The following is a 25,867-nucleotide window of genomic DNA, read 5'->3' on the forward strand; positions in this document are numbered from 1 at the left end:
CCCCCCCGCCGGCAGCCAGCGGAGAGAGGCCGGTCGGCGCGAGCCTGGCACGGGAGGGCCCCGCACCGGCCCCGCGCCCCGGAACAGCCGGTAGTAGCCGTTTTTTTCCTCCCTCTTCTCCCTCTCCCTCGCCTCTTTCCGCCCGGCTTTGTGTGAAGTTTGCGGCACATTGCAGATGAGCCCTTAGCGGCGAGAGGAGCCTATTGTTCCCCGCCAGGAACTGCTTGCTGGGGCTGTGCTGGCTTTTGCCTTTGGAGCTGCCTCCTGCAATACCAGGACCGGCCTCCGGGGCCCGCTGTGTCGCGCTCTCGTCCAGGCAGAAGCACGGCGGCCTCAGATCTTTTTGTCTGAGCGAGAAGAGAAGTGAATCCCGCTGCCGCCGCCACCGCCGCCGCCGCCGTAGCTGTACAGTGTGTGTGTGTAAGGGAGCGAGCGAGGGAGCGAGCGAGCGAGGGAGGGAGATCGCATGGAGCCGCGGCTGTAACACACACTGTCAATACCTCACTCCGGCTCCCCCCCCGCCCCACCACAACAGTAACCCAATTCATTGTGTGATCCAGCAGCACCATGTTGAGTCTCATGTGCAGGCTGGATCGGCTGGGTTTGTGGTGCTGAGAGAGGCAGCAGCCGCGGGAGGAGGAATTACTGAGAGGTGCCCCTCTCCCTCCCTGCCTCTTCGCCCGTGTGTTGTGTGGAGACAGGACTCGCAATTACCACACTCGCGGGGCTCCCTTATTCCTTTTAAACTTTTTTTTAAACAAGCCCCTCTCCATGGCTGATCCCCGGCCGAGCACGGGCACCTGGGTCTCTTAAAGACAAGGAGGAGCCGGGGATTGTTGTTGTTGTTGTCGGCCGTTTTTTTTTTTTTTTAATTGGATTTTTTTTTACGAGAACCTTTTTTATTACAAAAATGGCAAATTCGACGGGTAAAAACCACGCAGACCAGCGGAGAAAGGGACTCGCTTTCCTGGACGAGCTGCGGCAGTTTCACCACAGCAGAGGGTGAGGAAAATGGGGAGATGGAACGGGAGGGGGGGAGGCTTTTAAACCGACCAGATCCAACTTCCAGCCCCTTCCCTGAAGGACACGGCAGCCCCAGCGAGGGGAGAAAAGGGGGCAGAGCTGACAAGTTGTGGTGTTTTGTGTGTATCTCCTTTGGCAGGTCTCCTTTTAAGAAGATCCCCGTGGTGGGTGGGAAGGAGCTGGATCTTCACGCTCTCTATACCAGAGTCACCACTTTAGGCGGATTTGGGAAGGTGAGTGGAAGTTTTAATTTGGGTTTCCCTCCCACTAACCTCTTCCCAAAAGTCTCCTCTGACCCCCGGGGGTGGCGGGGGGAGCCGGGGTGGCCGGGAACCGTCCTATTTAAAGCCGGTTAGAGAAGGTGGGGGGTGGAAGGAGGAAGCGAGTAGACAGGCAGGTTGGTGGCTCGGCCTTGTCGGCGGAGCGATGGAGGGGGACCCGGGGGTACGGTGCGCACCCCGCTCCTGCCTCCCCCGCCTCCGCCGGACCCCCTCAGCCATGCCCCCCTCCCGCGGGAAGGCGAGGGGGGAGCAGGGAGCTGCGGGCGGCGAGAGGAGGCTTCTTTCGGCTGTGGTGGCAGCTCTGTGCGTGTCTCTCTTGCAGAGGGAGAGACAGAGGAGAGTCTGAGTGCAGTTTTAGTGCAACTCAAAATTAGCGGGCATGTTTAACATCGATAATCGGCACGGAGCATGGGCTAGGGAACGATCCTCGCAGCCGGGGGGGGCCGGGCGCTGCCCTCCGAGCCCTTCCCGGGGAAAAATAACAAAAGGGGCACCCAAGACGGTGTGTAATCAAATAGCCATCTTTAGGCTTCAAGGCTGGGGACAGAAATGTAGGCCTCAAAAGAAAGGCCTCTCTGTGTCTGTGGATCTGTGTTGGGGGGACCCCCCGGGCCGGCGCCCCCGCGCCCCGCAGCCCAGGGGGCGCCCCCGCCAGCACTTCCCTGCATTATTTTAAACTTCTTTGGGTTTTTAACGGACCGCGTTAGGATTTAAAAGGGGGCGACAGAGGGACTCCCGATTGGTTATTGTCCAGGCAGTAAAAACAAAAACAAACAAACCCCAAAACAATACCAGCACTCCCGGCCGTTCTCCCCGAAAAAAATAATGTGTATGTTAAAAAATAAATACAGTAAAAGACCCCTGAGAAGCGGGATTATTCCCGAAGGGGGAATACTACCGACTGTCAGTAAAATACATAGTCCTAAATCCCATATACGTTCATGTTTATTTCTTTTTATATATTTATCTATTGGCTTCATGGCAGCCTGTGTTTTTTTTGTGATGTTCGCTGTCAGCAACATGTTTACGTGTACGTTGTGTATCTCGGCCTGTGTGTTGTTTTTGACAGGTATCAGAGAAGAATCAGTGGGGAGAAATTGTAGAGGAGTTTAACTTTCCCAGAAGTTGTTCTAACGCTGCCTTCGCTTTAAAACAGTATTACTTGCGGTGAGTGCTATCAAGCTGTTGCAGTAGTATTTTTGAGTGCGGGATTATATTTGGTTTTCAATGTGTACAGTAATAAAAATATCCCTACTCTTTTAAAATGCTGTAAAATAAAACAGAAAAAACTTGTAATTCTTTTCTCGTCTGGTGCAGTGATCAGTTAAAGATGATTCGGTTTTGTAGTTATTTTTATTTTACATCTGCAAGCCTTAAACTTTGAAGGGATCCCAAGTACACAAACAATATATGTCAGAGGCCATTTTTTTTGATTGTTTTAGAATGACGGTACTAAAGGATTGTTACTAAGAGATCATTTTAATGTAGTTATAGAAACTTAGGTTAATATTTGGAGCACTGAAATGTGTTGATATATGTAAATTTGTTTGTTGCTTAGTGGGGTCAGACGCTGAATGAAAATGCATCTGCAGGAAGGTAGACTGCTTTGCACAAATTATTTTGTTTTCAATTACTAGCAGCATATATTACTCTCTTCTATTTTTGAGTACAAAGAGTTAAATAGTATTTTTATAACTTGTAAAATAGTAAATTTATGCAGGTTTTAAAAATAAGATTGCATTTATTGGAAATAATAGAGATTATTTTTTGTGATACAGGTTATTTTTCATTGTAGCATGGAGTTCATATTGAATATTTTAAATTACTGTGTGTTGGACTATTCAGTTACTACATTACTTTTTAAAAAATAATTTTTTATTAAGTTTGGGTGTTTATTCTTTGTAGGAAGGATTTTTAAGTGATTGTATATAGTTGTTTTAGATCCTACATGTATGTGGGTACTTATATTTAATTTAGAATGAAGTTATATGTGTGTTGCTTAAGGAATGTAACTTTCTTTTTCTGAATTATATAATATTTTTCATTGCAGTTAATGATAATATAGATATGCAATATGTACAAAATAAGTATAGGCTTTTGGATTTCTGTTTTGGTGAGCTGAGTACACACAAGCTTTATCTGTCTCTAGTTTGGCCTTCTGAATTAGGAAATGCAGTAATTGTACAGGTGCACTTTCTATTGGTTGTCCTAGATTGACTTCCAGCTTGAAGCTGTAGAGTTCATAGCACAGTGGAGCAGTTATTGAGTTACAATGATGTCTGGAAAACCTTAGTCAGATATTTGTAGTTCCTGAATTTTTGGGGTTTTTTTTTGTGGTGACATATGATTGCTTTAAGATCCAGATTAAGAAAAGAATCTTTCATTGTTAATAGCTTTAGCAAAGTTTATGATTGGTGGCAGGCCTAGAAATTAAGTGGAAGCTTGCTTTAGGATATCCTTCCCTGGTTTTTTTTTTCCTACCCTCTCCTCTCCTCTCCTACACAGTATTGAGATAGTGTTGCTGAAGATTTGACACATCATGGAAAGCAGTTTTTTGCTTCCTCAGTTTTTCTGTTGGACCATGTAATTTGTTAGTTGACTAGATTTTACATATAATTTGCAAAATGATATTGTTTTGGTTTTTACACGTCTGTTTCTATTTCCATATTTTGTAGATGTTTGAATGGCCTAACTTTTTGCAGTAGAAGATCGTATGTCATTTCTGTTTTCATCTGTATTTTGAAAGCCATTATATGCTGTGACAGTTAACACAATAATCTTAATTTAGCTTTCTAATGGCTATTAATTTTTAATAAGGTACTACTTTTTAAATTAGAATCAGACATACAAAAATGTTATTTTTGTTATTGGCATACTGGTATTGACATTATTTAAAATAAAGGTGTTGAATACATATGACTGGAATATATATAACTGATTACATACAAATAATTTAAAAGGGTTTTGTTTGTTTGGAATTAGGAAAAAAGTTGATAAACTGTTAAGATGAAGAATCTTTAAAAATGTCTCATCATAATCTCTGTGATTGACTTAGGTCATTCTGAAACTATCAAGGTTGTTTTTGGGGTAGATTGGTTTTTAGTGGTCATTTTGGTTTTTGTTTAGTTTTGTTTCTTCTGAGTTGCTGCTTTACTCACTGTTGCTTCTCATGTAATCTAAGTTGGATGTGAACTGTTTCCCGGCTGAGTTCCCCTCCTGTCATGTGCAGTAATAAGACTGTATGTACATGTCTCTCTGCTAGGTTGATATCTGTTTAGCTTTAAACTAGAAGGTACAAGCGGGACGGTATTTGGTTCTAGGGAAAGCAGAAATGCTCTCAGGATAAATTTGTTAAAGGGGTCTAGTTTGTCTGTGTTGAAGAACATAATTTAAGGTTTCTTACAAGGCTAAATTTTCATGAACTGCTGAGCAATTACCCTTGGAAAGAAAAAAGTGTGTCTTGTGAACCTCAAGTCTGACTATGATTTTGGCCTCACTACTGTAATGCCTTTCCAAACAAAGCCAAACAAATTGAGGCCCATCAACTTTTATTTCAATTTTTATCCAATCCTATGTCACGTGTACTGTGAAGTGAGGGATCTGCATGGCAAATGGAGACCCTGTTGAATTTAGAGGGATTCAGTGGGGTGTGCCTACATGAAGACGTTTGCAGATTTGGTTTTGGGACGGTTTGTGATGAAAGTTGCTTCTTTCTATGAAACATCTAGCATGGAGTGTTGACTGAGATAAGGTATCAAGCTACAGGGACCACGTGCTCATTTTGCTGTGTTGCCACTAATAATGCTGTTACTTTTACTTAAAATTACTATGTAACCAATTTAGAAAGTTGATTTATTTGTGTGAGGTCAGTTGTCCTGCTGGTTTGATCAAACTGAATATTTTGCAAAACAGTCATTGGGTTGTAGTTTTTCTAGTTAGTTCTTGAGGTGTGTATTTTTGGTTAAATAACTTTTTTATTTGACTGTTCTGGAATTTTGCTGTATGTCTTTGGGAATGTACGTTAGGCTTCATTAAAGAAGTGGATTGTTTAAACTTGGGATACAATTCTGATAGGTTTTATGATAGGTGATAGTTGAATACATGATAGCCTATCCTATCAGCCCCTTCTCCCTTGCCCTGCCCTCTCTTTTCTCTCATTGGAAAAAGTAATTTATAATAGGGAAAGTCTGAACCATTCAAACTTAGTGCCTGTGTTGCTTTGAGCTGTCTGACAGGTGAAGTAATTTATGCACTGTGGTTCTTAGTAAGCAGTCAAAAGCCACAGTGCCGATAACCATTGATAGACTGTACTTGTTAATATGGTTCTGTAAGACTTTACAGCAAGAGAGAGTATAATTCCCTTGGATGTAGTGCAAATTGGATGTTTCATCTCAATTGAGGTGAATTACTAAGGCATTTTGTAAAAGCTTCTTGAAAAACTGTTTTATAATGTTAATGAAAATATTTTAGTATGGGATAGTATATGTAAACATTAGTAATGTCGACATACTTTTCTATTTTTGTTGGTAAACATACAGTAGGCAAAAAGAAAGCTATTATGAAATACAGCCTGTTTTTTATCTTACTGGTTGGTTAGGTTACAGTCTGACAAAGAATTGGGCTGATGTGACCTCATGTGTTGGTATAAGGTTGTGTTGGTTTTCATATGAGTGTAAGCGATATATTTATTTCTGTTGTGGATCTTCATCTATTTTGGGGGAGTGAAAGACCTTGTAAACTAAAATGTGTAAATGAAGTATGCCTAACTGAACTGAAAATTGGTTTACTTTTTGAATTTATCTGTATTAAGATAAATGGCACAACAGAACTAGCTGTAAGGTAAAAGAAGTTTGTCTTAGTTCTGTGGAGAATTCCTGAAAGGTGGGTAGTACATGCATATTGTGAGCTTTTGGCAAAGACAGTAGTAATTAGTTAATAATAGTTTAGCTGAATAAGAAATTGCTGTTGTAAATATTGGGGAGGTAAGGGGAAGTCAAGTAGAGAGGAAAGAGGTCAGTTCATAAATGAGAAGTTGCATAAAGTTATTATTAAGACGAGCCATTATGCTGAATTTCCTGAAATTCCATATATAGTAGGATGAAAAACAGTGAGCAGTTAAAAATCAGAACCATATGAAGTAGTTATTGATGACAAATAGAGGGGGTTCTTGAAAGATCTGAAGATATTTATAAGTCATTTGATCTTCAAGATGCCTCTAAGAAATTAAACAATAGTACTGTTTTCTTAAAAAAATATAATAAAAGGGGAAAGAAAAAAAAAACCATGGACTGAAGAGCTAGATAAAGGGGATTCTGTTCTTATTAATATAATGGCAGAAATATCAGGGAAACAATAATAATAAGCTGGAATTTTCTAAGCAAAAATTACTTTAAGGGAGTATTTTTTGTTATTCTTGCTTAGTGTTTAAAATTAGGATCTGATACTGCAACAGCATCTGCACACAGATCAGTGAGTATGGAGAAGTACAGGATTGGCTTGTTTTCCAGATCTGATTGCAGATTCAAGGCCCCAGTAAATGAATAGAAAGTTGTAGCTATAGTAAAACTTTACATATTTTCTAAAATTCAAATGCATCTCAAAATCTCTTGTTAAGAAATTATGTATGATACGGATAGTCATCTGAATGAAAAATTGGATGAAGGACCATAAACAAAAATAGAACAAAGTATGAAGAATAGATTTGGTGAGTCACAGCAGCTTTAGGTGCTAAAAGAGTATCATCAGTGCTTACATATGCACGTAGTAATACAAGTTTAGCCATTTTAGGTATATTTAATGCCTGCAATTCTTAACTTTATGAGAGGTTGAATAGTACACTTGCAGTATTAGTAGGCAATGATAGTGAGAAGAGTTAAACACAAGTTAGGGCAGGAAAGAAAAGGTTATCTAAAGAAATTAGGAGCATTGTTAGAAAGTACAAATGAGATTTAGTTTGAAAAATGCAAGCTAAAACAGTTGAGGCCCTGTAATCCAAAACAGGTATTCATTGTGAGGGAATAACCTGGAAAGCGGTATTGCTGAAAAAGGGATAGGAGTGATACCATGGGCCTGATAATCCTGTTAGTTGTGTGCACCCAACTCCCTTTCATATGAAAGGGATTTGTGCATGCTTCTGACAGAAAGGACAGGCCTCAATTTGTAAGATAGTATACATACTTTGTAAAATTCAGAACAAGTTTAAGTTGCATCCACAGAGGCATTAAGCAAACATTGGACAAGTGGGAGATGGATTTTTGTACCAGATTATGGGACTGTTTGGAGTACTGTTTTGCTTCAGAGCCGTTGCAACAGGTGGGGCAACTTAACAGAAACTTAGAGAAGAGCAACAAAATGTTAGTAAGGCTGAAAGGACTAATTGATTTAAAAAAAAAAAATGGTAGATAAATATATTTTGCTTGGCTCAGTTAACATTTTGTGTGAAAAGGGGAGATGACATCTTCCAAGCATTTTCAAGGATCTAAATAGTTAAAAGAGAGATAATTTTAAATAAGAGGCTGTGTTAATGTGTAAGTTGAGATGAAACTGAAGGAGAAAATTCAGAGGAGATAGCAGCACAAAACCCCCAAGATACATCTGAATACCTTCTGGTATGAACAGTATGCCAGGGACCCCCCACACCATGGGTCATTTGGCACTAACCTGGCCAGGACACCAATACATGTGCAACAGGTAATGAGCTAGGAATGGAAGAGAAACAGACCAGCTGACCTTACAGGTTTTGTCCATCCTTGAATAATGCCATAATGAAGGCTTTCATCTTGCATAGCTACAGACCTGACTTTGTGGAATCTTTTGCACTTAATTTTGTCCCAAATCCTGCAGTCACTGGCAAGACAGGAAACAAATACATGGATGACATTTTTATGATTTCTTCTTAAAATTTCCTTTTCCCCCCTTCAAGACAAAAATTGTAATGAGTGTTTCAGTCAGATGTCTAAGGCCTTTCTTTTAAAGTCTGAAGTGAATACTTCACATAGTTGAAGGGGGAATTTTGTTTTAGTTGTACTGAATTATACAGCCAACATACAATCAAGACTAGTTACTGTTAGTGTAATAAAGCTTTATTTAGGGAAATGAAATACGTTGATTGTTAAAATCTTAAAATGTTTTTCAATAGAAGTTATTTATCTAGATGGATGTTGTCTTGTCAGGGTTGCTGGGAATCTTCTCAAAGGAAAACAGAAGTTTTATAATACAACATTTACATTAGGACTCATCTGAGGGGAGCAAGCAGCCGGTGAAAGGGGACATAGCTACCTTAAAATTGCTCTTTGCTGGAGTTATGTTGTGATACCAGTTTACTGTGCAGATGAGTTTGGCCTCTATCAAAGTTTCTCAGCTTTTCCTTCTGATGGTAAACGCCTCTTTATTGTTGGAAAATGTAGTGAAAAATTAGTGCGATGAACATTAACATATTTTCCTGATTATTTTCTGCAGTCTTTTGGTGGAAATTACCCAAGTTGCTGCTGTTATGTTGAAATATATTGGTTTATTTGGGGAGGGATGAATGTTGTTTTTCATTTTTAATACAGAATTCTGATTGTTTAACTTGAAAGTTTATCTGGGCAGATGTCAGAACTAATAACCTACGAAGAGCAAGTTTCTGGCAATACTGTAATAACTATGGTGACTTTTAGGACCTACTGAATCTTCTAAGTATTAGTGGAAACCTTCATTTAAGACCATTTTCTATTCTTTACTCGAAACAGTATTTAAATGAATTTTTGCCTTAAAATTCTTAATATCTGTTGTAATGTCTTGGGTTTGAATGAATGCTAAGCATATTACAACAAGATCAAGAATGTATATGGAATGCAATGGTATTACTTCTTTCCTTGTGAAATGGAATAAGCCTGGGCTAAGAAAAGTTGTTTGGTTTTGGTTGGTTTTTTTTGTTAATTTCATTCTGGAGCTAGTAGGCTTTAATTACCTTGCTTATTTGCAGTTAAACTTCAATGGATAAGACTTTCATACTCTTTTTTTCTTTCTTAAACCTTTCTGTACTTTTCCTAGTAGTGAAATAGAGAAATATAATTTATTAGTTTTTACAGATGAGGTACTAGAGGTAGACAGAGGTTCAAATTTTTATTTCGAGAGTGCATGTCAAATAAGAATGAAATCCAAATACAGAAAAGCTGATTGTTTGTTTCATTTTATAATAATGCTAGAATCCAGTTCTGACAGGCAAATGTCTTCATTTTGAGGCTTAGTTAAACTAGCCATAAAAGGAGACTGCTATTACTGTCTTTTAAAATTCCTCTTTAATCAATAGCTGAGAAATCCTGTTTTATTTTTCAAACAGTGCTAATGTTATGTTCTGTGAATTGGAGAACTGAAAACTGTATAAGATCATGAGAATGAGCTGATTTTTGTTTTGTTTTGCTGTGTTTTGTTTTAAAATATTTGTTCACAGTGTCAGAGTGGTGTTTTACAGCTTAAATGGGATTGCTTGGAGTAACTGTAGTACCAGCTCACATTATTACAGGACAACACAGTTCATAGAGGGGATTGGCTGTAGGCTGGAGATACCATCACATGATCTTGTTTCTGGTTACCAGTCTGATACATATTGATTCTGTGGCTTTAGTTAAATCATTTGCAATCTTTTTGCTCATATTTATAAAGTGGCTATACTGATGTTTGTTTACCTGTCTCAAAGAGAAGTATGAGACTGTAAGCTCTTTAATGCAGGTTTGTGTCTCTTCATGCTTCTATGTCATATCTTAAATATTTGAAAATGAATATAAATTAGGAATATATGAGGAAAGTAAAACTATTCATAAGGTTGTTTGCCCTCTACAGTGTTGAGAAGCAGAAAATACAGCACAGATGAGAGGAAGAACAATCTTTATTCCTTAGGGAATAAATAAACTTGGGATACCTAAGAAGAGAAATATTGAAACGGTTGAAAGAAAGAAGCTTATATTAAGGAAGGATAATAAAACAGCAAGATGGTACCTAGAATAGTGAGCTTAGGCTTTGCCTGAAGTACTAGATTAGTGAGCTAGGTATCACATCTCAAATACAGTCTGCTTGGAGCAACAAGTTCAAGTCTTAAGGAAACCTGAATGCTTACATTTTAAGCAATAAAGTAGTGAAGCTGACTACTCCACTTTTTGTTTTCCTATCTTGAAGCTGAATGCCTATGCACTTATTTTAACTCCAGATAAATTGTAGCAAAGCAGCTATGCTGCAAGAGAGATGACATACTGTTATAATAGAGTGCAGTTCTGTTGAATGATGCACTGGAGCATGTTTGTCTGTAAGAGTGAACTGTCTTCATACTGTTTTCGGTTGGTGTGGGAGGAGCAACTGTTGAGGTTACTAGTCTTTCAGAATAATTTACAGTGTTAATTTTCAATCCACAGCTGCTTAAGATACATAAAAATTCTGTAAAGTAAGGCAGTCATTCTGTTTTAGACACCTTTTCTCTCAGACTTTGGTGGACTTTTGACATGGTTGATTTCTGAAGGTTAGATGGGCCATGCTTATGGCTGCATGCGTTTCTCCATTGTTGTGTGCTGTGACGTCTGCTTGTTGGCCTCTGCCTCCCATTCCAAAGGTTGCTATTGCTTCCGTGATAAACCACGTGCAGAGATTCTCAGGTCCACAAATTACCAAATCGTATGACTAACTTTGAGTAGCTCTGTTGAAGTTCTTTGAAGTGCTATAACAACCTGTATTACTGGGATGTAATGTATTGGGGGAACTTTCTGTTTGGGGTATATCCCATGGGTTTAATTAAGCTAAATGAAAATATTTTACTTTGGGGGTAAATCTAGCATGTTTTGAATATATTAATAATTGTTATGGTGTAGGATAGATGTAGAACTATGTGTATGAGTTTGTTTGCTTTTTAGATCCATATATTAGAAGAAAACTTGTGGAAATAAACTTAGGAACAGTTCTTCCCTTACCTGGTTATTTTAGTCAGGAGTGTGCATTTTCTAGTGACCTCCATGAAATTATGTAGAATCCAGGTACTGGCCAGGTAAACTATGCTATCTTAGAGAATTCACAGATGTCCTCTGTAATTCTGGAGTTGATAGTATAGCTTTGAAATGTTGTAGATTACAGAACTGTTTCTTGGCTGCTTTTCATTCCCCAATACCATATATGAAACTCCAGGAAAATTAAAATTTCTAACAGTACATGTTCATATAACGCTACAGTTGCACAGTTAATACCTGAAAAAATCAGGAATTGCCTTATGTAAGTATGAATGTGTAGTTGTGTTTCTAGAGAATATTCTTTACAGTAGAGCCTTGTGCTCTCTGTGAGAAATGGGAATAAATTCCATGGCAGTATTAATCTGCTGTATCAATGTACACATAATTCTGACTCATCGTTCAATGTGGTAATTGATCAATCTGAATATTAATTATTTCTAAAGAGGTTTTGAGTTTGCTTTCTGGGCATCCGTTCTCCACTTTCTTGCCTTCCATGGTGTTACCCACGTGGGCCAATTGAGAAATCCTTTCTTTTGCTTGTAGACTGAGGGAGATTCACTGTTGTGACTGTTTGTGCTGGCTGTGTAGCTCACGAGTCTTTCTGTCTCTCATTCTCTGCTAATCATCATCTTCTCAATCTTTTGACAACTGGCCATAATTCATTTTCTTTTCCATGTCCCCTTGATGTCTGTACCCATTGACTGCACATGGGATATTTACTGTAATCAGATGAATTTCTAATTGTAAGAAAATTGAAGGAAAAAAGGGATGTATGCAGGTAAAAGGGCAAGAGGACACAGCACTAAATGTCAGGTGCCTAGCAACAGCAAAATACTGAATTTTACAGCAAAACACTAATAGATTCTGTGGTACCTGGAAAGCTAATTCTGCAGCTGTAGGTATGCAGCATTTACAGGATCCAGATGAATATATAAAAGGTGTTTCACATAACTGGAAAATATGTTTTCAGGTGCTCTGCAGGACCTAGTCAGGCATTGCAGCACTGGTGTACATTTTGCTTGTTCTTCCAAGGTCGTTTTTGTGACTCTAAGGCATAGAAATACAATTTTTTATATTCTATTTTTTTAAAGGAAAAATATTGTTTCTGAGCATAGGTATGTGCAAAGGCTGACCCCTGTTGTGAAATACTGTGTGTAGTTGAATTTGAAGAATATACAGGGCCCTAACTGCTGTACAGCTTGGAATACTTTTTGTAAATGGGGTTTTGGGGTATTTTTTTCCCCCAAATGCTTCAAATTATTGTATTTCCTTGCAACTTTGCTGAACTTGTTATGCTGTTTAATGCCATGTGCTTCTCTGTTTATGTAACATGAAGTTAGTTATTAGAAAGGTGTTATGTTAATCAATGCATATGGTATCATAGTAAAAATGTAAAAGGTTAGAAAATCAAAATACAATACTTGGTGCCAATGGTTTAATCATGTTTAGTGTTGTTTCATTAATAAGTCCTGTAGTCAATATGCTGTTGTTAGTGAAATGTAGTTACATTCCTAGAAAGGTAGGTTTTGTTATAGAAAAATACAATGGTTGTTTTTTTTCCTACTTAGATTTTTATATTACCAGTATACAAATCTCATTTTTCTGTAGTAGCTTTCATTTTCCTAATAAGCAGTTTAATTGTTTTGTAAACAGGATTAGTCCAGCTGTTGAAGGAAATGCTTCTTAAGATCAGAGAAAAAGGTGACTTAAAAATGATCTACGCTTCTGCATGTAACTCTAGTCAAACACCCAGCTTTCCTAAGTGTATGGATACTTTTCTGTATGACTATTTGTGTGCCATAAATTTATGTACCTGTTAGAAAGCTAAAATATTTTGTTAGGTTTATGGTGATTTGGTGCTTGTGTAGGTTTGCCATAAGAGCCATATTCGTAGACTTTTGACCATGTTGAATTGCCTCTAGATTTGCTTAGGTAGTGTTCATGCCTCTTTGGAGCTGCGCTGAAATTGGTGGCATCTTGTGTCACTCCTGCAGTGTACTTGTAAAGGTCAGGTGTGGAACATCTGGACCATGTATATTAACACAGAGTGTGCCTGCTTTAGCAAGGATAGAAAGTAAACCATTGCAGTGATTAAAGATATATCCAAAACTTAGGATACTGAAATTGATGTAAAGAGTGTTCATTAGTTATTTTCAGGTCGTTCCTTGTAAGTAGAAGTTACAGACTCAATTTTTGCAGTTGTTACCTTTTTAAAGAGTTCATGAAAGTTACAAGTTTTGTTCTTTATATGAATAAATTAATTGAAGCTTGCTTTTCTTGGTGGTGGAAGTGAGCTGCGTAAGTTAAGTAAGAAAACCAAAAAGCTATTACCATTATTTCTTGTTTTCAGAAACCTATAAAAGAATTGACTTACTTGTATTGTATTTTCACTGGTATAGTGTGATCCCTAGTATTGCTGATTTCTGATACCAACAATATCAACATAAATATGACTAAAACATCTTCTACATTGTGGAAATAATGATGGAGAGTTATAGTGCAAGGGACACAACATAAATATTGTTGTTCACATATCATATGACATACAGCAACAATGAAAACGTATAGGATTGTGGACCTGATTGCCTTACTGGATCAATCTTTAAAAGGTGCCCACTACAAGATTCTACTATAGAAGGGCACCACGGGGAAGTGACTGCCCTTGTGTTTTTCCTCAAGGCTTTTTTGGCTCAGATGGTATGTGTTTGCTATGGTTTGTGGCTTCAGAGACTTCACGTATTTCTTGACTTAGCAGCTGCCCTTTGGGAAGATGCACATCTCCTGAGCAGGCAGCCAGCCGATCCAGATGTGCAGCTTGGAAGATGTAAGGTGCACAGGTACCACTGGGTTGCTTGCCTGGCAGGAGACACTTGCTCTCTGAGTAGTCAGGTACCCAGCTGGAGGCACATGCTAACTCTGCTGCCAGCTGGGCTGCATAAAACACTGGTGCTTCTTGGTCACCTGTAGGCTGAGAGAGAGGGAAGACAAGCTGTTTGGAGGTATTTTAATGAGAGCAGGAGAGAAGACCTTTTGTACATAGGTAGTTGAATTGCAAATGGAAGAAAGATGAATGTTGAGTGAGCTGGGTGCACCCATGCACTGGGGCCACAAGACAGGAATGTGGGAATGTTGGAGAGACCGCTGTTTGGAAGGGTGGATGGGGTCCATACTGTAGAAGGAAAAGGAAGGGTTATGTAATAAAATGCTGGTAAGTTAGTCTTTAATAGCCAACTCCCTCATTTAAGTTGTTCAATGGATATTAATTGACTTATCTCCCAGATGTTGGGTTGCTGCTGAGTGAAGACTGTCATTTGTAAAGTACTGAGTTACACCATCTGCATTTGTACAGAGAGGTTCTGATCTACTGGTACAAACCTTAGAGTGGTTCTTCTGCATCTTTGCTTGCACTACCAGTGCTGTATGTGCAGAATTAATTTCTGTTCTGTTAGTTTATATTTTTCATTAACACTGAATTCACCTTTTTCATTCTGGTTTTAAAAAAATCTACCAGCATCACATACTGTTACTTTTATCCTTATTTTAAGATATCATAAAGGCATAAAATTGCATATAATCAAATAAGGGATTTTATCTGTTCCTTAAATAGTTTGCAGGAAAAAAGGTCTCATCTTGGAAATTTTTTTTTTATGGGCACTGCTGCACTTAACAAAGCTAAGAAGGTTACCATTGTGGAAGAGTGAGAATTTTCTTGAAATGCTGTTGTCACTTTCAGAAAATTAGTAACATCAATGTATACTTTTTTTTTGGTATATTGATTATATAAGAAATGCATACATTTTATTGTATAGGTATGTAGAGAGAGCATATGCGACTCTGGATGTCAGTTTAAGTTTGGGACAGATTGCATAGATTTCCTGTCCCACTTCTAATGCTGCATATATATTAAGAAAGAATTTTCATCAAGAGAACAAACATTCAAAATTCTAGTAATATTTTTATACCTACGAACACAAAGATTTGGAGATCAAGTTTGGATCTCACAGGTGGAAGCAGTTGCAGAGTACTGTTTCTTTATGACATTTCTTGATCATATGTGATACAAAACTGTTGCCTATCCTGGCCCTTAGGAGTTTGTAACGACAGCTTTTAAACTCAACCTGTTCTAAGCAAAATGTAAAAAAAATGGCAGATGTTTAGAACTTCTCCAAGTGATGTAATGTAAGTTGTTCTGTTCAAAACAATTAGTGAGTAGAGGGCAGGTGAATTAGTCAAAGATGTAGACAAAGTATATTTTTCATGCAATTCTGCAGTTTTTCCTGTATGAGACAGATTATCATCCAGCTACGCAGATTTTGATTCTGCTATGATTAGAATTTCTTTTGCTATTAATTGCTATTTTTTTTCCTGAAGATAATGTAAATTTGTGTTTAACAATAGTGCTTATTGCCACTGTTTTGAGCTGTCAGCCACACTGATATTTCCAGAGAATAAAAGTTACACATTATTTAAAAGGTGTACATTATCTCCTTTCTCTGCCCCTTGTCCTACCTCAGTGCATAGAGGAAGGTAAAAAGAGCATAGGTCACCATTCTTGCTTGCTTATGTACAACAGAAATTATTGCTGTTATCTTAAATAGCAGCTTGTGGTATCCCTTTTCAAGCAAACACTCCTGCTGTCACTTGAGTGGCTGCTGTGCTGCTGGCATTGCCCCCCCAGTAGTGATATGGCTATGGCGAATGATAAAATCTCTGCTTTTAGGGTTGTGGTAGTGGTGAGGACTTGTGTTGTTTTTAATTGTAGAGCTCTGCTTTCACAGAGACCTGCATCAGGGTTCCATTGCTGCTAGAGAGACAAGCTAGCAGATTCTGGTCTTGAGTTGCTTATTATTGCTATTGTTTATTTATTTGTTTACTTTTAATCAAGTTTTGTAAGTTATTTATATGGCCTTGTGGTTAATCTTCTGTAAAGAAGGGGGGTGAGGTTTGCCTGCCTTTTAAATTTCTGGTGATTGCCACTCTTACACCGGGAAGTCCCATTATAGACTAAGCAAGAAGAGCAACACAGAGAATAGAGGAAAGGACTCCACGTATTTAGACATGTATTATATGTATATTCTTTAACCCTTTAAAACTACTTTTTACCTTAGTAAATCAAGTCTTGTCACTTAAGTAACTTTCAGGGCTTAACAGTTTTGTTGTCTCCTTGGAAATTTTGTAAAAATGGAGATAAATAGGGGGCTTGGTATCAGTGTAATGAGAATGATTGATTAAATTAGTAAAAACTTCAGAAAGCATCAGAGTAGTGTGCATGTGGATACTAAATGAGGAAGAGAGAGAAAGAGCAGAGGATTTTAATGAGTTTTAAAATGGAAGTACATGATGATGAAAGAGGTTGTTGTTTTTCTGGTACTTTCACAAAAGTTGAGTACGAGCATTTTGTTGGGAGTGGTCCTAGATCAGGAGAGCTTTCATAGTCACAGGTTGTCATGTGGAGTGTTGTGTGTATATAGATTTCTATATGCAAAACCCATAATAATTGAATGAATATTATGTACTGGTGATCAAGGAGACAACAATAGATTATAGTAAGAAAGTAAAATAATAGAGTTCATTAAAGAAAGGGTGATGCCAAAAGTTGCAGGTGTGGAGATTGGTAGATTTATGGAGTAGGGTTAGTGCAGAAGAGAGTGAATTATGCTTGAAAACAATTTATTTGACCATAAGAAATTTTTGCATAATCAAGATGCACAATCAAAGAAAATCATGATAGAAGCATAAGGGTATTTGGTGAGAACAGTATAAATAGCATGGAGTTAATAATAATAAAATACCAGAGATGTATTGCTTATTATGAGCAATATGAAATATCAAACAGTTAAGGTTGAAAACAGAGTGTAAGAAATCAAGTGTAAAATGTGGCATTATTAGGAAATTTTGTAATGTACCATCAGTAAGGGAACAAGAGAATCCTTAGTACAGTTTTGGACCCTTTGTCAGAGGGGGAATAGAGAGGCATTTGAAAACAAATACTGTTAAATTAGATGCTGCCAAGGCTCAAATCCTTGATAGCTGGATCTCTCTTACTGTGGGAACTGAAATGCTGAAAAAGAAGATGATAAATTCCAGGAGCCATCTAGCAGGACATTTGAAGCATTATTTATGTATTGTTTTATATTTATTTCCTTTTAACCAAGTTAGTTAGGTTTCTGGGATTTGTTTTGTTGGTTGGTTATTTTTGTATATTGAGGTTTTTTTAAGCAGTTCAAATGGTATTTAAAAAGAGTCTGTCAGAGAATGTATCAGAGTTTCTGTTCATTCTTTTTACTTTTTAAGTGTAATGTATTGCTCTTAGGGACCTCTATTAAGTGGTGATCAGTTCAAAGACCACAGCTGTAGTGCTTGTCAGTAATCCAGTTTATGCTATACAAGGTAAGGACATCTTCCCTTTGAGGAAACAGATTCCATGGAAATATGTTTGCTGCAGGATCATGCAAATGAACAACAGTTCTTACTTGCTGGATATGACTGACATTGTGGCTTTACTTTTTTTACCTTTATGTCTCTATCATCATGCTTTTTGCTCATATTCAAGTATTAGTGTGGATGTTGAGGAATCAAAAAATATACAGACTCCAACATTAAAAACAAACTAAAGAGAGAAAATTAAGTGTTGATCTAAGTGTGAAATGAGATAATCTGTGGGACTGATTTTTCCCTCTACACCTGTGTCTAAGAAAAATAGATAGGTCTGCCTTTTATCAAGGATATTTCAGTTACTGAGCAAGTGTCATCTTTCTGATTAAGTGATTGGTCTTCCACCCCTTTTTCTTGTGTTAGTGATTTAGGAATTTTAAAACTGGTTCTCAGGTGTTGGCTGTCTCTTGGGTTATTCTCTGTAGCACCCAACTTTTCTTCAATAATTGAGGTTTAAGTGCGGTCAATGTGGAGAGTCACATCATGTTCCTTTTCCAGTTGCCTGTACTATGACATGTCATCAGGAGGTTATTGATGGAGAAACACAGTCATGAGTCTGAACTGAAACACTTACCTGAAAAATTGTATCTTAATCTCAGATTGTATTGCATATTCATATTCAGTAATGCAATGCAGGAAGTGAAGTTGACTTTCCCTACGATTGGCAAGATTTTTTTGTAAGAACACCTTACAAAGCATGTTTGTCTGAAAAGGTGTTAATTTTCCTGTACTGTAGTTCTCACCCTGAAGGTTGCAAGCTTGTTTTCACTTTAATAAAATGTTACTTACAATAAATGTTTGTTGACTCCAAACAAATTGTTAAGAGCTGTATTCTGCAGTTGTATATAAAGTGTATTATTTAATACCTAATAAATTTAATTTAGTTAAAGATGGCAGTGGAAGGCTACTTCGGCAATTGAAGAACTTCATTGTGGACTAGCTGGCACTAGGTGTTTCATAGCTGGGAGCCTCTATTGTAGAATTATGTATCCAAGAAACTTCCCTCACAAAGGAGCATTTTCTCAGCTTGGAATAGGATGCTTTAATATCTCCTGTCTAATTATGTTGAAGTGCTTTGGAAGTTTAGATTATAATGAGGAACTTCCTTTCTTCATGGCAGTAGTTATATCTTTGTGTAGATAAAACTGAAATGTCAGTGTCCTGATTAACCAGGGATACAGTTATCCCCAAATTTTAGTACGCTGTTTTTCTCTAACCTTTCACAATCTTGTTCTCAGTCCCTTTCTTCTGCATTTTTATGTATGTTTTAGCCAGATGGATTATGTGGGGTTTTTTTACATGTTAGTAAGCTTTCCCTAGAGGTACTGGTTTTCACATATTAAGTCCCTCAGTTCAGCACTGGAATAAGCAGTACTCTCATGCACACAAAAAGGCAAGCAAATCTACTTTCCTTTTACTGTTCTAAAAATGAGCTATTTACTGCAACATTAACATCAATAACTTTTAGGCTTTACCTTACATAGTGACCTCAAAAATGAGTAAGTTACTTCACCTGTCATTAGAGTAGCTCACTATTGGGCTGGTTTTAGTATTCTGTTTTGTTCATGAACTCAAAGGAATCAGTTGTCTTCTTTCAGAAATAGTAAAGAGACTTTAGTACATTTACTTTTTAATCAGACACCATAAGGACAGTAGAAGTATCAAATTTAATAGCCAATATAAAGCTAATGATAGCTGCATAGCACTTGTATGGAAGAATAGGGAGGAATTACAATTAAGCTTTTATGTAGTGATGTTTTACCTGTCATTTAAAGACTAGTAATATGTTTGCCTTTCGTCTCAAATAGATGAATAATGCTACTTCCCATAGATTTTAAAACTGGGGATGTTCTCTGTGTGGGACAATGAATGGTGCTAGGGTTTCCTAATTTCAGGAGAAGTTTTCAGTGTGTTGCATTTTATGTAAGGTGTGTAGTCTAGTAAATTTACCTAACAGTAATTTGGTTAGTCCAAAATGTATTTATATTGCTTTGTACATTTGAGAACTACCAAATGCCTATTATAGAAAACAGATTTAATTCTGGTAAACAAATAGCTCTGAATATGAGTTTACTACAAAACATTAAATATGTGCTAAGATTTTACAACATGTACTTTTTAGCTCAAACACTAGTAGTAGAAAGCACAAATATTTTAAAGATATGCATAGTGTTTGATAATAAAAATATATCTGAAGTGAATCATATCATGCATATTATTTGCATATTATGGCTAGCGCAACAGAATTTTATGGTAGTTCAGTTTTGGTAAGAGTGGCTCTTACTGTGGTGTTCTTTGCAAAAGGTCAGGGGGAAATATTCTTGGCATTGAAACATAACACTTAAACTTTGGAAGAATTTGGAACAATTCAAAACAATGCCATTATCTACACTTAAAATAATCTGGTTTTAATTGGGAATAATTTTTCTTTGTTCCAAAAATGTCAGAAGCACTCATTTGAGGGACAATTTGTTTAATTAAAAATCAAAATTAAAACGATAAGGATTCTTTTTCTGGATTTTTGCTTTAATTATCTCTGGTCGTTTACAGATGTAAGTTGTCTTACACTTAACCTAGTAGAAAGGCTGCTAGCAGTTTTTTAGTTACCTTTTCCATTATGGTAGTTTCAGACTTTTTTAATTTCCAGAACTACTTTTGTCTGTAGCAGATACTGTAGTTTGGCAAGGTCAAGGCCCTGTGGTTAAAGAAGTGCCTCCTGTTCATTCCATTGTTACGTTATGATTTGTCTGTATTTTAGGTAGTTAAACTGTCTTTCCATTTCCTTCTCCTTTATTTGCATTCTTCCATTTAATTTGACAGCATGTCAGAATGATAACTAAATATGAATGCCACCTATGCCACTGAAAAGAGCAAGGAGTAACATATGCTGTAGCCAGCATGATAAGCTCTGTTTGAGTCTCAAGGGTAGTGATGTGGGGAAGGAACAGTTTCGGTTTTTTGAAGACCTTCCTACTCTGAAATTTTTGCAATTGTGCCAGTTTCCCCTTTTCCTTTTTAAAAACAGGAAACTGAGCAAGTACAGCGGAAGTTTCCTGTCTTTTGATGAGGTAGAGGAGGAAGTTGACTTCTGTCTTCCCTAACTCATCATGGGATACTAAGAGCCATGTTTTCTGGGACTTTCTACCTCTTGGGCTCTAGTGCTGTAGTACTATTGGGCTGTTGGACAAAAAACTAATGCATTGCTTTGTAATTTCCTTATTTCTTTTTAGGAAATGAAGTTTAAGAGGAGTTTTTATTTAAAAGAAACTTGACTACTATGACCCTCAAACCTGCAGAATTTAGAAGATGTGAGAATTATTTAGCTGATTTGACATTTAGATGTTTTCTTAAAATGACTTCTCTCCGTTCCTGGACATGCTCTGCAGTGATGTAGATACGTAAGGCAGAAATAGGAGACCATTCATCTAATTGCTTAGGAACTTCTATGAGCTACTAAGAACAGTTGGTTTTGCAGCATAATTTTAAGTAGAATATGTGAGAAAGGTCCTCTCACTATTTAAATTTTGAAAGCATTTATTCACTCATTTGCATACTAAAAACAATGGTAAGAGGCTTAGAATGAGTATGGCTCAGATAACCTGTAGCCAGCCAGCCTGGAGGGCTCTGTCGCTACATTTTATACCCCACAAACCCTGCCCTATCACCTCCCCTAAGCCCTCCCCCAAGGTCCAAGGTCATTGGCTGGAGATGGTGTCAGTCCCTTCAGTTGGCTTGTTGCTTGCTTCCAGTTGTCTGGGATCTTGTCGTAGGCTCGGTCTTCACCCCATGATCTCCTTGCATTTATTCCTTTATGCAAAAATCCCACTCAGACTCCTCCTTCGATTACTCCCCCAGTATTCTAGAGCATTCTAATCCTCCCTATCATTGAAGTATAATTATGAATCTAAGCTATAACTATCATTAACTTACAACGAATATATTAATTTGACACAATATCGACTGCCCAAAATTACAACCATTTGCAACAAAGTCATTATCCTTCAACAAATGAACAATATCAACAACAACCATTAGAACCACACTTTGATCATAACCCCTCCCACCAATTCATTGTCATCTGCGAAAGCCAACTCCAACAGCCTGTTTTTAACAACTACCTCCTTTTCTTCTTTGTTATACCATTTGGCTTTTGCACTCTTCTCTGATTCTATTGATATGTTCATGTCTCTCATAGATGAGCCTTGCCTCTTTGGAAATTCCTCCAGTTGCACCTTTTTCCTTGACTACCATTACTCTCCTTTCCCTGTTGGTTTGGGGAATTCTGAGTTTGCGGCTACCAGCATGTTGTGAACTACATGAGTGATTAGTCAGTTTTAACTCTCTCTTTGGGGCCTGTATAATTCCATTTGAGTAATTCCACTGGCCCCAAGATACTACCTCTCCGTAGCCATGTTTCAGACGTGAGGGTTCCCCCGCATACCCAACAATTGGAAAAATTAGGTTGTTGACTGATCTTTTCTGCCAAATCTATAAACAGGTTCTTGCCAGGATTTAACAGCTGGAAGATGTCTATATCTTCATTATTCCTCATCTTCTCTACTGTTTGCTCTTTTATCTGATCTTGGTAATGTTCTTCACCATCAATATGTCTATGTTCCAGCCTATGTTCAAAACAGATCCAGTCTTCTCAGTCTGGACATTCACCACCTGATCTTTGAGCATATGTTCTGACATTTTTAGCCAGCCACATTCTGTGCATGTTTCCAGTGCAGATAACTTATAACAATCTGGGTCCAAATGAGTATGACAATGACAGATATGTGCAGTTTTATTACCCTCATGTATAATCTGATAACATGACCCACTGGAGTTTAGGTCAGCTCCAAGAGGATGGATTAATACCATACAGAGTAGAGGTACCATTAGCCTGAGCTGAGGCGCCTTTCCTCCCACCATTCCTGCAGGGTTGCTGACTGCAGAGGGGATGTCACAAGGCAAGAACAACCACGACTTCCATGGCCTCCTCTTACCCTCTACTTCTGTCCTCCTGTTCAGGCCCGTATTTTCCTTCTCTCGGTCTCAGATCTGCAAATCCTAATGACTAGGCTGGTTAGTCAGGATGTTTTTAACAGTTTTTCAGGCGATGAAGGTTCAGCTACTTCGAAAGAGGTAATAAGTCTAAGATATAAACCTAAACTTCAATTAAATGAGCTTAGATTTAAAGTCTACTCTGTGATAATACTAATAGTACCAATGAACTTTTGATCACGCAAGATTTATAATGGTATCAGAAACAGTAATAACATTGATTAACTTCTTAAATTTAGAACATAGTTAACCATGCAAGGATATTCTTTGATCACTCAGTCTCTGGGTTTGTCTTTGTTGATTGTCTGCTCGTGATCTCTTCTTTAGGATGACTGTGAGGTTTCCAGGTGGTGATGTCACTGTCCAGTCCTCAGGCAGTTCTAATGGTCCCTTTATTCGGGTGGCATGTACCCATCCTTTTTCTTGGGTCCTTATGGCGGCTTTGGTGGTTAGCTGCACCTGAAATGGACCCTCCCATTGAGGAGTCAGAGATTTCTCTTTCCAGGTCTTCACCAACACCCAATTACCTGGATTAACTTCGTGAATTTTAAAATCTAGGGGAGTTGTCTGGGGGATCAATCCTCATGATCTCAGATTCTCCAGATTTTTAGCAATGGTAGTCAAATATTTGTCAGTGCAGGCTTCTCTGCCTTCCCAAGTGGCGATTTCATGCTTATTGATCATGAAAGGCAGCCCAAACAACATCTCATAGGGTGAGACCCCTAGATCAGCTCTTGGCTGAGTTTGAATCCTCAGTAAGGCCAAGGGCAGACATTTAATCCAAGACATATTAGTTTCCAACATCAGTTTTGTCAGAGTCACTTTTAAGGTTTGATTCATTCTTTCTGCCTGGCTGGAACTTAGTGGATGCCAAGGGGTGTGAAATTTCCATTCAATGCTGAGATTTTTAGCCAATTTCTCTAAAATTCAGGAAGTAAAGTGGGTTCCTTGGTCTGAATCCATTTTATTTATAATGCCATACCTGGGGACAATTTGCTCAAATAACACTTTTCTCACTACATTTCCTGTTGTATTTACGGTTGGTACTGCCTCTACCCAATGTGTAAGATGATCCACAATCACTAATAAGTATTTCCATCCTTGTGTTTGAGGCTATTGAGTAAAATCAATTTGAACATGTTAAAAAGGTCTCGTGGCTATCCCTAAACCTCCAGGTATGGTTTTTCTCATCACTTTTCTATTAACCTTTTGGCACACCAAACACCCTTCAGTTACCCTTTTTGCCAATTCGTGCACCCCTACACATCCAAAAGTCCTTAAAAACTGATCACAAAGGACTTGTAAGCCCCAATGCATACTTCGATGTAAACTTTCTAATATCGCTCGAGGCAATGCCTTATTTAACATCTGCTTTCCGTCTGGAAGTTTCCATCAGCCTTGCTGGTCCTTCTCCCAGTGACCTTATCACCTCTTCCTCAACCTTACTAAAATTGGGGACCTCCTGTTCTTCTTCTTTATCCCTTCCAACTATCATTACCTTTTCTACTTCTTCTGCAACCTCTTTTGCTTCCCTATCTGCCAGACGATTCCCTCTTGCTTCTAATGACATTCCTGCTTGATGACCTTTTACATATACCACTGTGATTTCTCTTGGTTTCTTTAAAGCTTCTAAAATTTCTAAAATTAACCCTTCATGTATTAAGCCTTTACCTTTAGAGTTTAACAGTCCCCTCTGCTCCCAAATTTTTCTGAAAGTATGGACAACTCCGTAGGTTGACAACTCCGTATCTAGAGTCGGTATACAAGTTCCAGTCCTGTCAGCTAATATTTCCAATCCCCTTTTTAATGTATGCAGCTCACAACATTGAGCCGACCAATTTGATGGGAACTTCTCTTTCTCAATTACCTTTAACTTGATGCCATCCATCAGGGCATATCCAGAATGTCGTTTCCCCATGATACACCTAGCAGATCCGTCCACAAAGATTTTCTCTTCTCCGGGAATAGGGCAGTCTGTTAGATCCTCCCTCACTTTTGTCTGCAGATCAACTACTTCTAAACAGTCATGTAACAATTCTTGTTGACGAGGTCCATACAAAATTGAGCGGGATTGCTGCTTCCATCGGTAACCAGGACTAAATGGTCGGAGTGGATTAGGATGGTTTCATATTTTAATATGCGGGTGTCCGTCAGCCATTGGGCAGCTCTCTGGCTCAATATATTTCTCACCGCTTGTGGAGTGTGCACCTCCAGCTTTCCTCCGAATGTTAGTTTTTGGCTTTCCTCAATTAACACAGCTGTGGCTGCCACTGCTTGTACACAGGTGGGCCAACCTCAGGTAACAGGGTCCAGTAACTTAGAAAGGAAGGCTACTGGTTTCCGAATTCCCCCCCAGTCTTGAGCTAACACCCCATATGCCACCCCTTTGTCAACATTTACATATAAATCAAAAGGCTTCTTTATTGTTGGTAGAGTCAAAATAGGTGCAGTGGATAATTTAAACTTAAGTTTTTCCAATTTTTCATCATCTTGCTCAGTCCATTTTACTGGTTCCTCTTACACTATTTTTTCATAAAGAAATTTTACCATCTGAGTGTATTCATCCAGCCAAATTCTACAATATCCAATCTAACCTAATAGTTGTCTCATTTCTCTCTTGCTTTCACTGGGTGCACACTCGCTTCGGGGATCTGACTGTCAGTCCCTGTCTCAGTCACACACTTTTTCACTGTCGTTCTCAACGCCCTCTGCAAGCTACTTACAGCCCCTTTTCACAAGCGGGTCCGTGCAAGAATCGCGGGCCATGTACTCCACACAGGAGGAACCCGGGTACCCTTGCCTACTATCCACGACCATTGTTTCAGTTCGCTTTGTGAAGCCTCCTCTTGTTCTTCGGGAATCAGCCAGCAACAGTTGGTGATTCCGAAGGGTATCTTCTGAGCCACTGAGAAGACCCGTGGGGTGCCTCTCTTCCAGTGTGCTTTGAGACCGCTGAACTTGAGGCCTATCTCAGACGAAGCCCCCAGTTGTGAGAAAGGTCCTCGCACTATTTAAATTTTGAAAGCACTTACTCATTTACGTAGTAAAAACAACGGTAAGAGGCTTAGAATGGCTGTCTGCCTTTACACAAAGCGAAGTGCAGCACTG

At 38.4% G+C, this 25,867-nt stretch overlaps 1 protein-coding gene across 2 annotated transcripts in view; it reads left to right on the forward strand.

Annotated features, from left to right (window-relative positions):
- The first annotated feature begins 3 nt into the window (after positions 1 to 3).
- The window catches only part of ARID2 (AT-rich interaction domain 2), a 99,933-nt gene continuing 74,069 nt past the window's right edge, over positions 4 to 25,867 (forward strand). Inside the window, exons 1-3 of one of the 2 annotated variants that reach the window (XM_085043766.1) lie at positions 4 to 1,002; positions 1,163 to 1,256; positions 2,374 to 2,471. In XM_085043766.1, coding sequence (XP_084899892.1) covers positions 911 to 1,002; positions 1,163 to 1,256; positions 2,374 to 2,471 — 284 coding nt within the window. In that variant the 5' untranslated portion in view covers positions 4 to 910. The other variant, XM_085043756.1, reaches the window with a different exon arrangement.

Source organism: Lichenostomus cassidix, chromosome 1Aa, assembly GCF_008360975.1.
Source record: "Lichenostomus cassidix isolate B80296 chromosome 1Aa, HeHo_3.0, whole genome shotgun sequence".
Classification (NCBI taxonomy): Eukaryota; Metazoa; Chordata; class Aves; order Passeriformes; family Meliphagidae; genus Lichenostomus; species Lichenostomus cassidix.